This window comes from Nannospalax galili, unplaced genomic scaffold, assembly GCF_000622305.1.
Source record: "Nannospalax galili isolate Female #2095 unplaced genomic scaffold, S.galili_v1.0 scaffold410, whole genome shotgun sequence".
Lineage (NCBI taxonomy): Eukaryota > Metazoa > Chordata > Mammalia > Rodentia > Spalacidae > Nannospalax > Nannospalax galili.
The window spans coordinates 982,999-997,249 of NW_008329143.1; the positions used below are offsets into that span (position 1 = coordinate 982,999).

A 14,251-nucleotide genomic window follows, 5' to 3' on the forward strand; every position below is an offset into this window, starting at 1 on the left:
GCTGCTCTTGCAGAGGACCCAGGTTCAAATCCCAGCACCCACATGATGGCTAACAACTGTCTCCAGTTCCAGGGGATCCAAGGCCCTCTTCTGACCTCCACAGACCATTACACACATATGGTGCACTTACGTACATGCAGGCAATATATGCATACACATAAAATTTAAAAATTAAAGAATATTTTATTTATTTAATTTCTCTCTATATATGCCTACATAAGAGTATGTGTATGGGTATGTGTGCGTGCATATGGAGGCCAGAAGAGGGCATTGGACTCCTTGGAGCTGGAATTATAGGCATTTGCACATGTTATGTGGTTGCTGGAATCCAAACTCCAATCCTGATGACTATACAGCAAGCACTCTTAACTGCTGAGCCATCTCTCCAGTCCTTGACCCTAGTCTTGAATCATAAAAATCACCCTATGCTATTAGAGATATAGTAATAGTAAAATGAAACTCTTTTTAGTTGTGCTGTTATGGTGATTCTGCTAGTGAGTTACTGAGTAGAAAGGAAGTAAGGGAGGAGAAAAAAGAGTTGCAACGCGATGCCCAGGAACTGGGTGACATGTATTATGTAGACGGATATAAATAGAACAGGTACATGGAATGGGAGTGCAGTTTGGCTTTGAGTGGGGATGAGTGAAACCCTTGTTCTGCCTTCACCCACCTGCTCTGCCAGCCATGCAATATGCTTGACTTCCTTGCTGCCTCCTGCTGTACTCGTTGCACCAAGCATGGCATTGAGTTCAGCCAACACCTGTGGGAGGAGAGCCATTATGTTGGTGTGGATAGCTACAAACCAGGAGTGCGCTGTGGCTGTATCCTTGCAGCGTAAGATCAAGGTGTTCCTGCTATCAGGAGAATGCAGCTCTATCAATCTGTGTGGAGAAAGAAAGAAAAAGTTAGGTTAGAAGTCATCACACCAACCAGAGTTAACAGTCATAACTACAAATCTATTTCAATTTTGTATTTTTCAAATACAGACACTCTCTTTTAATCCCCAGAATCCAATTCCAAAGAAAACACATATGGAAGAATGATCACCGGGACCAGCTGCTGGGTTGCTGCACTATGCCCCTGGGATGGTCTGTAGGGAAACACTTCACTTTGACTTAATTTCCATGTCAAAGAGACAGGATGAATGCTTGTTGAACACCACAGGCATGCTGCAAATCAGAAACTGATATATATTTGGGGGGGGGGGGCAGAGTCTCACATATCCTTGAGCTCCTGATCCTCCTGATTTCACCTCCCAACTGCTGAGATTACAAAGGAGTGCTACCACACATAGCTAAAGAAATCTGATTTTTTTTTTTTTTTGTCTTTTTGAGACAGGGTCTCCCTGTAGCCCCAGCTGGCCTGGAACTCACTATGGAGACCAGGCTGGCCTCAAACTCACAGAGATCCACCTGCCTCTGCTGGGATTAAAGGCGTGCACCACCACGCCCAGCCTATTTATTATTTTTATTTTACATGTATGACTGTTTCGCCTGCATGTATGTAAGTGCACCCATGTCATACAATGGGCCAAGGAGGTCAGAATAGGGTGTCAGATTCCCTGGAACTGGAGCTATGGACAGTCGCTAGCTGCCATATGGATGCTGGGATTCAAACCCCGGTCCTCTGCAAGAGCAAGCAGTGCTGAGCCATCTCTCTAGTCCCCATAAATATGTTTTTTAAAAAATTTTAAAAGCTGGGCTGGAGAAATGGCTTAGCAGTTAACACTAGCTGTTCTTGCAGAAGACCTGGGTTCAAATCCCAGCACCCACATGTCAACTAACAACCATCTGTAATTCCAGTTCCAGGGGCTCCAACAGCCTCTTCTGTCCTCTGCGGGCATTGCACCACACAGGTGCACTCACCTACATGCAGGCAATACACACACATAAAAATAAAAAAGTAAAATAAAATAAAAAACTTAAAAAAAAACCCAGGCGTGGTGGCACTCAGGAGGCAGAGGCAGGCAGATCTTTGTGCATTCCAGGACAGCCTGATCTATATAGCAAGTTCCAGGCCAGCCTGGTCTACACAATGAATCCAGGCCAGCTGGGGCTACAGGGAGATCCTGTTTCCAAAAGACAAAAAAAAAGACCAAAAAGAAAAAAATTTAAAAAACTGTAATTCTGGTGTAAGTCATTAAAAAAACCTGACCAATAACTGAAAAATATACTATTTGAAATAATAAAAAAAGAAATTAGCAGAAGAATATTACTTCTTTGTGAATATTATTCTTTATGAAATATTAGAACTGTAACATTTTTTTTTTTTTTTTTTTTTTTTTTTGGAGACAAGGTCTCCCTGTAGCTCCAGCTGACCTGGAACTTGCTATATAGATCAGGCTGGCCTCAAACTCAGAGATCCACCTGCCTCTGCCTCCCGAGTGCTGGGATTAAAGGCGTGCACCATCACGCCCAGCCAGAACTGTAACTTTGTATGATGAAATCGCCCACTGAGTTCTGGCAGAAAAATATTTAAAAGATTGTGTACACTATGTAGGTTCCATATTATGCTCAGCTGAGAACAATACAGATTTCAAAAATAACCTTTAGAAATTAGCTGTATTTTAAAATGCACACTAAGATCCTCATGAAGCAATTTTGGGGATACTGTTAGTTGTTTCCAACAAAGGTCTCACCAAGATGAGTCAAATAAGTAAATGACTAAGATATATATATACTGCTATGTTGTAGTAAAGACATGTATCTTTCCAAATGGTAAAGATAAAGCCATTAAATGTATCTCCTCTGGTAGGCTAGGATGGACAAATTGCTAGTGAGAGCTTCATATTCTGTAGACAGCTCTCACTGTCTACCACACGGTCACCAGCTTCTGTGCCACTTGTAACAGATCGGCAATTTATATGCACACCAGCATTTCTGTCTTGCTAATTTTTAAAAGATGAATTCATTTTTGTTTCATGTGCTTCTGAGTGTGCCTGACTGTATGTATGTATCCTGTACATGCAGGTACCCAAGGAAACTAGAAGAGAGCATCAGATCCCCTCAAACTGGCATTATAAGTGGTTGTGAACCATGTGAAATGTGTGTTGGTATTAAACTCAGGTCCTCTGCAAGAGCAGCAAATGGTATCGAACTCAGGTCCTCTTCAAGAACAGCAAATGGTATTGAACTCAGATCCTCTGCAAGAGCAGCAAGTGCTCTGTTAACCACTAAGCCATCTCTCCAGTCCTTCTTTTGCCATGTTTTAAAATTCTTTACAATAAGCCAGCTGTGGTGGCACAGGCCTTTAATCCCAGCACTCAGGAGGTAGAGGCTAGAGGATCTCTGAGTTCAAGGCCAGCCTGGTCTACACAGCAGGTTCCAGGTCAGCTGGGACTATAGGAAGACCCTGTCTCAAAAAGACCGAAAAAAAAAAAAAAAGAAAGAAAGAAAGAAAGGTTAAATATGAGCTGGGTGTGGTGGTGCATTCCTGAAATCCCAGCACTCAGGAGGCAGAGGCAGGTGGATCTCTGTGAGTGCCAGGCCACTCTGGTCTACAAAGTGAAGTCCAGGCCAGCTGGGGCTACAGGGAGACCCTGTCTCAAAAAAAAAAAAAAAAAGAAAGGCTAAGTGGGAAAATACTGTACTAGTGTTAGAGACAATGATTTAAAAAAAACAAACCCAGAGGCTGGAGAGATAGCTCAGTGGTTAAGAACACTGACTGTTCTTACAGAAGACCTGGGTTCAAATCCCAGCACCCACATGGCAGCTAACAACTGTCCGTAACTCCAGTTCCAGGGGATCTGACGGCCTCTTCTGTCTTCCTAGGGCATTGCACAACATGGGTGCACTTACCTACATGGAGGCATAACACTCATTACATAAAATTACATAAAATAAAAATAAATAAAACATTAAAAAAAAAAAAAAACAGCCTAATGAAGCAGGAGTGGATGCCAGGACTCAGATGTGATGAAAATAGGCAGGAAGTTATTCTGTAGGGCAGGCTCACCAATTTTTATAAAAAGAAATTTTGCAGTTTCTTGGAAAGGGACTGTGAAATAGAAAAGTGAATCAACTAAATAAAACAAGAAAGAAACTCCCAAAATCCAGAAGAGTCTGTCTTGTATGAGCCCACAAAACTAGTCACGGCAACAGAGTAATGCTTGAAATCTACCATTTTAAAAGAAAAATTCAAATGAAAACTCTGCTAACAGCAAACATGGAGGCAGTCTGCTAGTCATCGAGCCCAGGAGAAGAGGAGGTAGCTACAATGTGAAAAGTTTTGGACTCTAGTCAAATTGCTGAGGATTTTTCCCAAGAAATTTAATTCCTTTGTGATCAGACAAGTCAAATCAATATTTAGATACACAGAAGCCTGGGATTAGGAGTCCAGCCTACATTACTTTTTCTGCTTGGTTAAATCTCTGACATAACTTGAGTTCAATTAAGTAATAATCATGTGATTTAAAAAAGTTTATTTATTACTTTTACTTTATGTGCATACATGTATTGTCTGCATGTAGATAAGTGCACCCATGTCATGCAATGCCCGCGGAGGTCAGGAGAGGCTGTCGGATCCCCTGGGACTGGGGTTACAGACAGTTGTTAGCTGCCATGTGCTGGGATTCAAACCTGGGTCTTCTGCAAGAATAGCCAGTGTTCTTAAACACTGAGCCATCTCTGCGGTTCCTCACGTGAATTTTTTTTTTTTTAGGACTAAGAATGTTAAACACTTGTTTTTTTTTTTTTGTGTGTGTGTGTGTGTGTGTGTGTGTGTGTGTATGAGGGTATTGCCTGCATGTATAAGAGTGCACCCATGTCCATGCAATCCCGCGGAGGTCAGAAGAGGGCTTTGGATTTCCCTGGAACTGGCGTTAAGGACAGTTTGTAGCTGCCATGTGGGTGCTGGGAATCAAATGTGGGTCCTCTGTAAGAGCAGTCAGTGCTCTTAACCACTGGGCCATCTCTCCAGCGCCCCCCCCTTTTTAAATTTTATGTGTATGAATGTATTGTATGCATGTAGGTAAGTGCACCCATGTCACGCAATACCCGAGGAGGACAGAGGAGGTCATCAGATCCCCTGGAACTGGGGTTACAGACAGTTGTTAGCTGCCATGCGGGTGCTGGGATTCAAACCCAGGTCTTCTGCAAGAACAACCAGTGTTCCTAACCGCTGAGCCATCTCTCCAGCCCCCCATATGGGATTTTTTTTTTTTAAATTTATTTGTGCCGGGTGTGGTGGCGCACACCTTTAATCCCAGCACTCAGGAGGCAGAGGCAGGTCTCAAAAAGACACTCCCCTTCAAAAAAATTCATTTATTTTTATATGTATGAGTGGTTTGCTTCCATGTATACAGGTGCACCTGCATCGTGTAAAGTCCTCAGAGACCAGAAAAGGGCGTCAGATCCCCTGGAACTGGAGTTACTGATGGTTGTTAGCTGCCATGTGCTAGGAATAGAACCTGGGTCCCCTGGAAGAACAGCCAGTGTTCTTAACCGCTGAGCCATCTCTCTAGCCCCTAATCATATGATTTTATGTCATAAATTTACCCTTTACATGGACAATAGTCAGCACAAAGATGAGGTACTGTGAGTCAGTGCAAAGGACAGATTCACAATTCCAAAAAGCAGTATTTTGTTTTGTTTGAGACAGAGCCTCACTGTGTAGCCCTGGCTGGCCTGGAGCTTGAATTTGAGGAAATTCTCCAGCCTCTGCCTCTGAAGTGCTAGAATTGCAGGCATGCCCCACCACTGCTGGCTGGAAAAGCAGCTCGGTCTACTTCATACAGACCGCAATGCTACTTGCTAAGGAATGGGCTTGTGTTCTCTCTCGGGACTTCATCTTTAACTATTTAGTTTTCATGGTTCAAAACAAAACACTTCTAGCGGGGCGTGGTGACGCGTGCCAGTAGTTCCAGCACTTAGGAGGCAGAGGCAGGCGGATCTCTGTGAGTTCAAGGTCAACTTGGTCTACATAGTGAGTTCCAGGACTGCTAGGGCTTCAGGGAGACGTGTTTCAAAAAAGACCAAAACCAAAACAAAACGAAACACTTCTAATGATCAGAAGCATCTAGTAACAGAATAAAAACCCAGGATAGGTGAAGGGAGTAAATTTCCTCACTTATTCCTTCTGATAGCTGGCACTTTTTTCTCTAGCTCTATGTTGCAGAACCAAATCAAAGCAGTAAAATAACAGTAATAACAGAATGTTACTATAAAGCAAGTTTTTAGTCTAGGAAGCAGCAGCATATGCCTTTAATTCCCGCACTTGTGAGGCAGAGGCAAAAGGATCTCTCCACGTAAGTTCCAGGTTAGCTAGGGCTATATACCTTGTCTCAGAAAAGTATAGAACGTGAAGCCATTACATAAAAAAGTAAAAATGAAGAATGAACCATAGAGATTCTACTGCATACCTATCAGAATGGTTAATACTAACAGCACTGATTCCCACAGTGTTGGCGAGAATGTGGAACAGTGGAAACTTACACACTGTTGGCTATTGTTGGTGTTAGCAGAAAATAGCAAGTCATTTTGGAAGAATGTCTGGAAGCTTCTTTTAGAGCCAGACACCTACCATTTGACATAGCAAATCCACTCCAAATTTACTAAAGTGAAATGAAAACCTATGACCAAAAAGATTCATACAAAAATAGTCATTATAACTAGCTCCACCTGGAAATCACTCAGGTGACCATCTACAGGACACAAATAAGCTGGCATGTCTTTTGACAGGGATGAGATAAATTTAAGGACTAAAGAGCCTGAAGTGAGCTTACAGATACTGTCCCATTTATCCTTGATAACACAGTTCTTCCTCTGTGTGTTCTTGTGGTATATGCGTGTGTATATCTGTGTGTATGGCCAAGGGGGTATCTTCCTCCACCCTATTCTTACTGTACCCAGAGCTCCCTGATTGGCCAGACTGACTGGTCAGTAAGCCCCCAGGATCCTCCTGTCTCTACCTCCTAGCACTGAGATGACAGGGCATGCCACCACATCTGGCTTTTTACATAGGAGCTGGGGATCGGAGGATCTCAGGTCTTCCTGCTTGTGCAGCAAAAACTTTGCCCACAGAGCCATCTCTGCAGCTTTCTTGAAGTAGTTCTAAAGTCCCCAGTTGAATAGGCAGGTATGACTTTCATTTTACAGACAGAAGACATGGCAGAAAATTATACATTCTAACTGAAGTCTGCTTAGTCAGTGGTTTTATATGTTAGTTTCTGCCAACACGCATAGGACAGATGTTCACATCCTGGTAAACATAAGCAAAGGTATGTATAATTCCTGCCAACTACTTATAATTCTACTGATTTTCTCTTCTCTACGAAGCACACTGGAGTGCAAGTTAGAGTGTTATCCTTGTAGAAACAACCTTGGTAATTCAAGTAAAAGCATTCAAGTAAGTCAGTATTAAGACTGGGGTCTCTATACTAGCCTGGACCTTCAGAGACCTGTCTGTGGCAGCACACTGATCCTCTTACTGGAGAGAAGGGTGTAGTTCAATTGTTTTCTTACCAGCACAAAATATTACCCAGTGTTTCCACCTTTGCTAAGCTGAAAGTTGGGCTGTCTCTGTCCATGCTTTTACTCACTGTGTTTTCAAAGGAGTTACTTTCTTTTATTTTTAAAGAGGTTTAAAAAAAAAAACCAAAAAACTGGTCCTTGTTTATTTTTTAGGTCAGCAAACCAAGTACAGTTTCATTGTGTCATTTTCATGCATGTGTCTTAACAGTGCCTCCCTCTGCTCCCCTTTCCCTCCTGCTGGCTCCCTTGCTTTCCCACTTAGCCCCTTCTGCTTTCCTTTTACATGCCTTCCCTTACATCTCTTTTCTTACTCTCTAAGATCTCTTCCCCACCCCCATGATCCCCTTCGTTTCCTGATCTTTTAGATGGTGCTGTAAATTCTTACAGTTCAAAAGCATTTAGTTCTGAGTACCTCTCTCAAAGCTGACCATTACCAAACGTCTCCAACATCTAAACGAACCAAGCAGAATGCACCCCCAACTTTCAGCTATGCAGTCGTCATATCATCATCCTCCCTTCTTTCCCCACAACCTCAGCTCTACAAAAATTCTATAATACTTTGCCACTTTCTCCAGTATCTGGTTGCACAACAGGACCAAAGGCATCTATCTCAGGAATCCTTCATATGGCCTGAGAGTCAACAAATTTAGTCTTCTCTTTGCATGAGTGTGTTGTATGCAGGTACATACACCTGTACATGTGCACGAGGATGTCAGGAGAATGCTGGGCATCTTCTTCCGCTGTTCTCCATCTTATTTCCTTGAGACAGGGTCTCTCACTGAAGCTGGAGCTCGCTGTTTTGGCTAGGCTGGCCAGCCAGCTCCCAAAATCGACCTGTCTCTACACCTGCCCCCCATAAAGCTGGGGTTACAGGCATGAGTAGCCATACCCGGTTTTTACATGGGTGCTGGGGATTAGAACTCTGCTCCTCATGTGTGCATAGCAAGTACTCTTAACCAATAAGTCGTTTGCCAAGCCCTCAACTATTTTTTTTTTTTTTTTCCTTTTTTGAGACAAGGTCTCACTATGTAGCCCTGGCTGCTGGAACTCACTATATAGACCAGGCTGGCCTCAAACTCACAGAGATCCACCTGCCTTTGCCTCCCAGGGTGCTGGGATTAAAGGCATGCATCACCATGCCCAGCTAATAAATTTTTTTGAATTAAAAAAATAAGGTAAAATAATCTCTCAAACAATCCTGACAAGCTTGTTACATATGAACTATATTTTAAAAATGAATCCCATATTCTCTAACTTACAGTGAAATCTTTGTAATATATACATACATATAATTGTTTTTTATTGAATTTTTTTTCATGATTTAAAATTTTTATTTCTACCAAAAGGATAGAAATTTTCCACTAATTGATTTTATTGAATTTTAGTGAATTTTATATAATACATCTTGATTATAGTTAGACCCCTCCCCTACTGCACCCTCCCCATAGCTTTCCCACTGGATTTCATGCATTCTGTCATATATGTTAAGACCTATCAAACCAAGTTTATGTCCCCAAATATCACATGGTGTGTGCCATCCAATGGGGCCTGGTCAACCTATCTAGCATCATTCCCTTAAAACCAACATTCCCTAACCCAGAGGTCAATAGTTTCTCAGCTAAGGTTGGGGTTTCTTACCCATTTCCCCACTTCTATGCTGAGTTTTGGTCTGGTTTGAGCTTGCATGGGTCTTGTGCATGCTGTTACCATTGCTGCAAGCAAGTTCATATGAGCAAGTTCCTGAACACCTGGAAAATTTTGTTTCCTTATGGTCATCTGCCACCCCAGCTCTTACAATCCACTTCTTGCATTTTATAGGGAAAAAAAAAAAAATAGAGGTCCCAAAAACTTAACTTGCTGGTCATATTGCTAGTTGACACAGTCAGTACTATAATGTAGATCTCTGACTTTTTTTTGTTTTGTTTTTTTGAAATAGGGTCTTCCTGTAGCCTTGGCTGGCCTGGAACTTGCTATATAGACCAGGCTGTCCTTGATCTCATAGAAATCTGCCTGCCTCTGTCTTCTAAGTGCTGGGGTTAAAGACATACATCACCATGCCTGGCTATATGATGCTTTAAATTTTTTTTTAATTTTTTTATCTTATGTGTATGAGTGTTTTCCCTGCATGTATGTTAAGTGTAACTTAACATTGTACAATGCTCATGGAGGCCAGAAAAGCGCATTGGATACCATGGAACTGGAGTTACAATGGTTGTTATCTGTTGTGTGGGTGCTGGGAACCGAACCTAAGTCCTCTGCAAGAGCAGCCAGTGCGCTTAACCACTGAGCCATCTCTCTAGCCCCATGATCTCTGACTCTTAACATTATTTACAACTTAAGAAATTTCCTTATAGAGATGTGGGAGGCTGAGGCAGGAGGATCATGGATTTGTGGCTAGCCTGAGCTACAAAAACAAAACTTTCTTATCCCAGATTACCATTTTTCTCTCTGTATAATTTCCTCAGCAGAGTCATGTAAAGTGGAAGGCATGAGATTGTTGTTAGGTACAGCTCACCTGTTTTCCAGATCTGGCATGCTTAGGTTTCTAGCAGCAAAGCACATTTTGAGAGGGATGACCTTCCTGTCCTTGGAGCTGTTCTGGTGCTTTGGAGAACCAGAATCCTCGCTGCCACTAAAGCTTGGTGACTGAGGAGCTGCACCTTCCCATGGCAGATCTGACACTAAAGATGGCTTCTTGATATATGGTGTTACTTCTCGGATGAACTTGACTACGAACAAAAATCAAAGAAGAAGGTTAGTATTTTTGCTTCTGATGAAAATTAAAATCAAAATACCCATATACACACAATATCCAGAACAAAGTGAAAAAACAAAATCCAAGAGGTGTGAGTCTCCTTGAGATAGACTCAGCACTTCAGGAGCTTCAGACAGTGCTTAGCATCAGAAATGCCTTCATGCTTCCACCCGTGGCTCACAGACTACGGGAGCCACACAAACTTAAACCTCTCTTGTACAGGAGAACCTTTCCAATGACTGAAAAGCACAGTTCTCCCCTCCTTGTACTAACTTAAATATTTCTAGTTCAGCTTGATTCAACTTAATCAGGCATTAGGCCAGAATATGAGGTAAAAGAGTAAGTAAGGCATGGATAATGCTTATCCCAGCTGGGTGGAGGGAGCTATAAAAGCATGATTAACAGGTCTGAAAAATGTGCCAAAACAAATCACGTACAACCACAGAGCCAACTCAATGGGTCCACTTGCCTTTTCAAAACAGTCTATTCCCACTAAACTCTCTTTTGATTTGGGGGGGATTTTTATTTTTATTTTTTGGTCTTTTTGAGACAGGGTCTCCCTGTAGCCCCAGATGGCCTGGAACTTGCTATGTAGACCAGAGAATTCACAGAGATTTGCCTGCTTTTGCTTTGAGTGCTGGGACTAAAGGCGTGCACCACTACACCTGGTCTAAACTCTCTTTTGAACACACAATGCAGGTTGAGTATCCCTTATCTTGCTTGCCAGCAGAAGCCTTTCAATATCTGGAATATTTACATATGCATAATAATTGGAGATATTTAGGAGTTGATACCAAAATAGGAAATTCACTTGTTTCATATATTATACATATAGCTTGAAGGCAATTTATACAGTGGTGTCAGTGCATCTCCATTCTGTCACACTAGGACAGATGTGGAATTTTCCACTTGGTGTCATATACTCACACTTTGTCTGTACTCACAAAGTGTCTGGTTTTGGATTTTTTGGATGAGGTATAATTAATGTATACATACATATAAAACAAAACTCAAAAGAAGTAAAAGATTTTATAATAGAAGTACAGATTCCCTGCTGCCCAATTTCCATTCCTGAAGGCAATCACGGTGTGATCCTCCAGAAAGGAATTAGATATGCCACGCACAATGTAAAAATAAACAAATATGTCTGTCTGCCTGCCTGTCTGCCCGTATATCTGTCTATTTATCTATCCATCCATCCATCCATCCACGTATTTCACACAATAGTATATTATGTTCACTGTTCACTACCCTTGGTTTTTTTATTTAGTAATAGTTCTTGTTTGCCCCGCCCCCCACTTCTTAATGTTGGTGGTCTCGGCAGAGGCAGAGGCAGCTGAATCTCACAGAGATTAAGGCCAGCCTGGTATACATAGCAAGTTTTAGGGCAGCTGGGGCTACAGGAGGACCCTGTCTCAAAAAGCCTCCCCCAAGATAATAATAATAATAATTGTGTTTTATGAACAGCTGACAGCTCAACAGCACAATGGAGACACCTTCGGAAAGGGACATGGATCAAATTCTCACTGCTTCAAAGCTATCTGACCTCACCTGATGGATGGTTCTGAGGTCCTCATCTATAAAACAAGAGTATTACTAACCAGCCACAAGCTCCAGCCACACAGTGAATATTCAAAGAATAGTAGGTGCCTTTCTTTTTTCTTTCCTGACTCAGAAAGATAGAGAAGTTAGGGCATGGTGGTACTTGCTTTATCCCAGCACTCAGAAGGCAGAGGCAGGCAGATCTCTGTGAGTTCAAGGCCAGCTGGGTCTACAAAGCGAGTTCCAGGCAGGCAGGGCTACAAAGCAAGACCCTCTCTCTCTCAGGAAAGTTTAACACTAATCAGTAGAAGAGAGGAAGTTATTGCCCTATGTTGTCAAACAATATCTGCTGAAATCAAGCACAACAGACATACTTGCATGTGTGTGCGCATTTTCTCTACATGCTTTTGTAAATCTGTTTCTGGGTGGAGAGAGTAAAGCTGGCTGCCTCAGGTCACCAGGGAGATTTTTTCATCCTAGAAAAATGAGCAGGAGTGTAGCCTTGAGCAGCTGACTCAGGCATTTCAATACACACTTTAGCTTTGTGCTTTCAAAGAGAGGATTAGGTCACGAGAACTTGGCAGAAATCCCTAAAGTTTTCAATCAATGCCAATGGCAAAGAGGTGCTTAAAGCATTATGCCAGATATTGGGCTACCAATTGGGGGAAAATAGACATTCTAAATGAGTGCTCTTGAAAATTACACTGATGAGAAGAATCCTTAATGATCTACTCAGAAGTAGCATCTCTAATCTGATTACTACAAACATGCTCAAACAAAAACAGGCATACACACAACCTATGGGCCACCTTATTAAAACAGCAATGCATATAGGATGGGGACAGAGCTCATGGGAGATTGCTAGCCTAGCATGTAAAAAGCCCTGGGTTTGACTCCCAGCACCGCACAAACCAAGCATAATGGTACGAGCCTGCAATCTCAACACTCAGGAGGTAGAGGCAGGAAAATTTAAAGTTCATAGTCATTCCTGGCCTCATAGGAAGCTCAAGTCCAGCCTGTGCTATATGAGACCCTGTCTAAAAAGAGATGGGGGGTACTAATTTCACTTGAGATGATGGTGTTACAGCCTGCAGTCCATCTGTAATGTTAATGCCTGTAAATAGACATTTGAGTCTAATTTATCTGAGGTTTGGGCAAGGTAGAAAGTTAATATTATTCTCCTTTAGTTCTATGATCAGACCTCCCCAGTTGCTACAGAGCCTTAACCAGCACAACTGGTTGAAAAAAAAACACCTTTACAACCAACTCACTGGCTTTCAGTTCATTTTTTTCTCATAGTTAAAGATCATCCTCATACTGGGTGTGGTATTCCACACCTTTAATCCCAGTGCTTCAGGGGCAGAGGCAGGCAGATCTCTGCATTCAGGCCAGCCCGGTTTACATAGTGAATTCCAGAATTCCAAGCCAGGTGGGGCTACAGGGTCTCAAAAAGACAAAAAAAAAAAAAAAAAAAAAAAAAAAAAACCACAGGGAGAAAAAATAATCACTCATTTGTAAACTGGTTTTTTGGGTTTTTTTGTTTTTTTTTTGAGACAAGGTCTCCCTATAATGGGGCTAGCCTGGAACTCATCATGTAGACCAGGCTGGCCTTGAACTCACAGAGATCCACTTGCCTCTGCCTCCCAAGTGCTGGGATTAAAGGCATGTGCCACCATACCCATCTGAAAATCACTTTTATGATCATTATTTTCTTCTTTATCTCGTCTTCTCACTCTCAGCCCAGCTGGTGTTCTGTGCTAAATTGGTAACACAATGTGAGGTGCAATTCTAATTGCCTTTCCAAGCAAGTTTGCCTCGTGGCTAGCCTAGGGTGGAAGATGTGGCTGTGTTCTGCCCACTATGTCCATATTACTGTCAAAGTATTCTCCCAGGAGATTTCTCCTCCCCAAGAGCCTCCCCCAAGTCAAGAATAGAATAGATGGCTGGCAAAAACATTAGGAAGGAATTGCTTTACTTAGGAAAGTCTTTAGTCTAGAACTAGTGGATGTGAACTTTGAAAGTATCCAGGGTACCTCTGATTTCACGATACCTCTTCATTTTAAAGCTACGTAGTACATTCATAACTCCATTATGAACAAGATATTGTTCAAGACACTTACAAAAATATATCAGTGAACAAAATATGCAAACAAAACAAAAACAAAAAGCCCAAGAGCAAAAACACACCCTAGTAATGTAGTAAGAATGATATTCTAGGGCTGGAGCGATGGCTCAGCGATTGAGAACACTGGCTGTTCTTGCAGAGGACCCCAGCACCCACATGAACCATCCTTAACTCCAGTTCCAGGGGAATCCAACACACTCTTCTGACCTCCATGGCATTGCATGACAGGGGTGCACTCACATACATTCAGGCAATACACTCATACACATAAAATAAAAATAATAGATAAAACATTTTAAAATAAATAAATAAAAATAAAAATAAGACGGGTGTGCTGGCACATGCATTTAATCTGAGCAC

At 42.0% G+C, this 14,251-nt stretch overlaps 1 protein-coding gene across 1 annotated transcript in view; it reads right to left on the reverse strand.

Moving 5' to 3' along the window:
- Positions 1-14,251, reverse strand: part of Sntb2 (syntrophin beta 2) — an 89,657-nt gene that overhangs the window by 30,344 nt on the left and 45,062 nt on the right. The window contains exons 2-3 of the mRNA XM_008833853.3: positions 9,985-10,198; positions 671-881 (exon numbers count right to left, since the gene is read on the reverse strand). Coding sequence (XP_008832075.1) covers positions 671-881; positions 9,985-10,198 — 425 coding nt within the window. The remainder of the gene's footprint in view (positions 1-670; positions 882-9,984; positions 10,199-14,251) is intronic.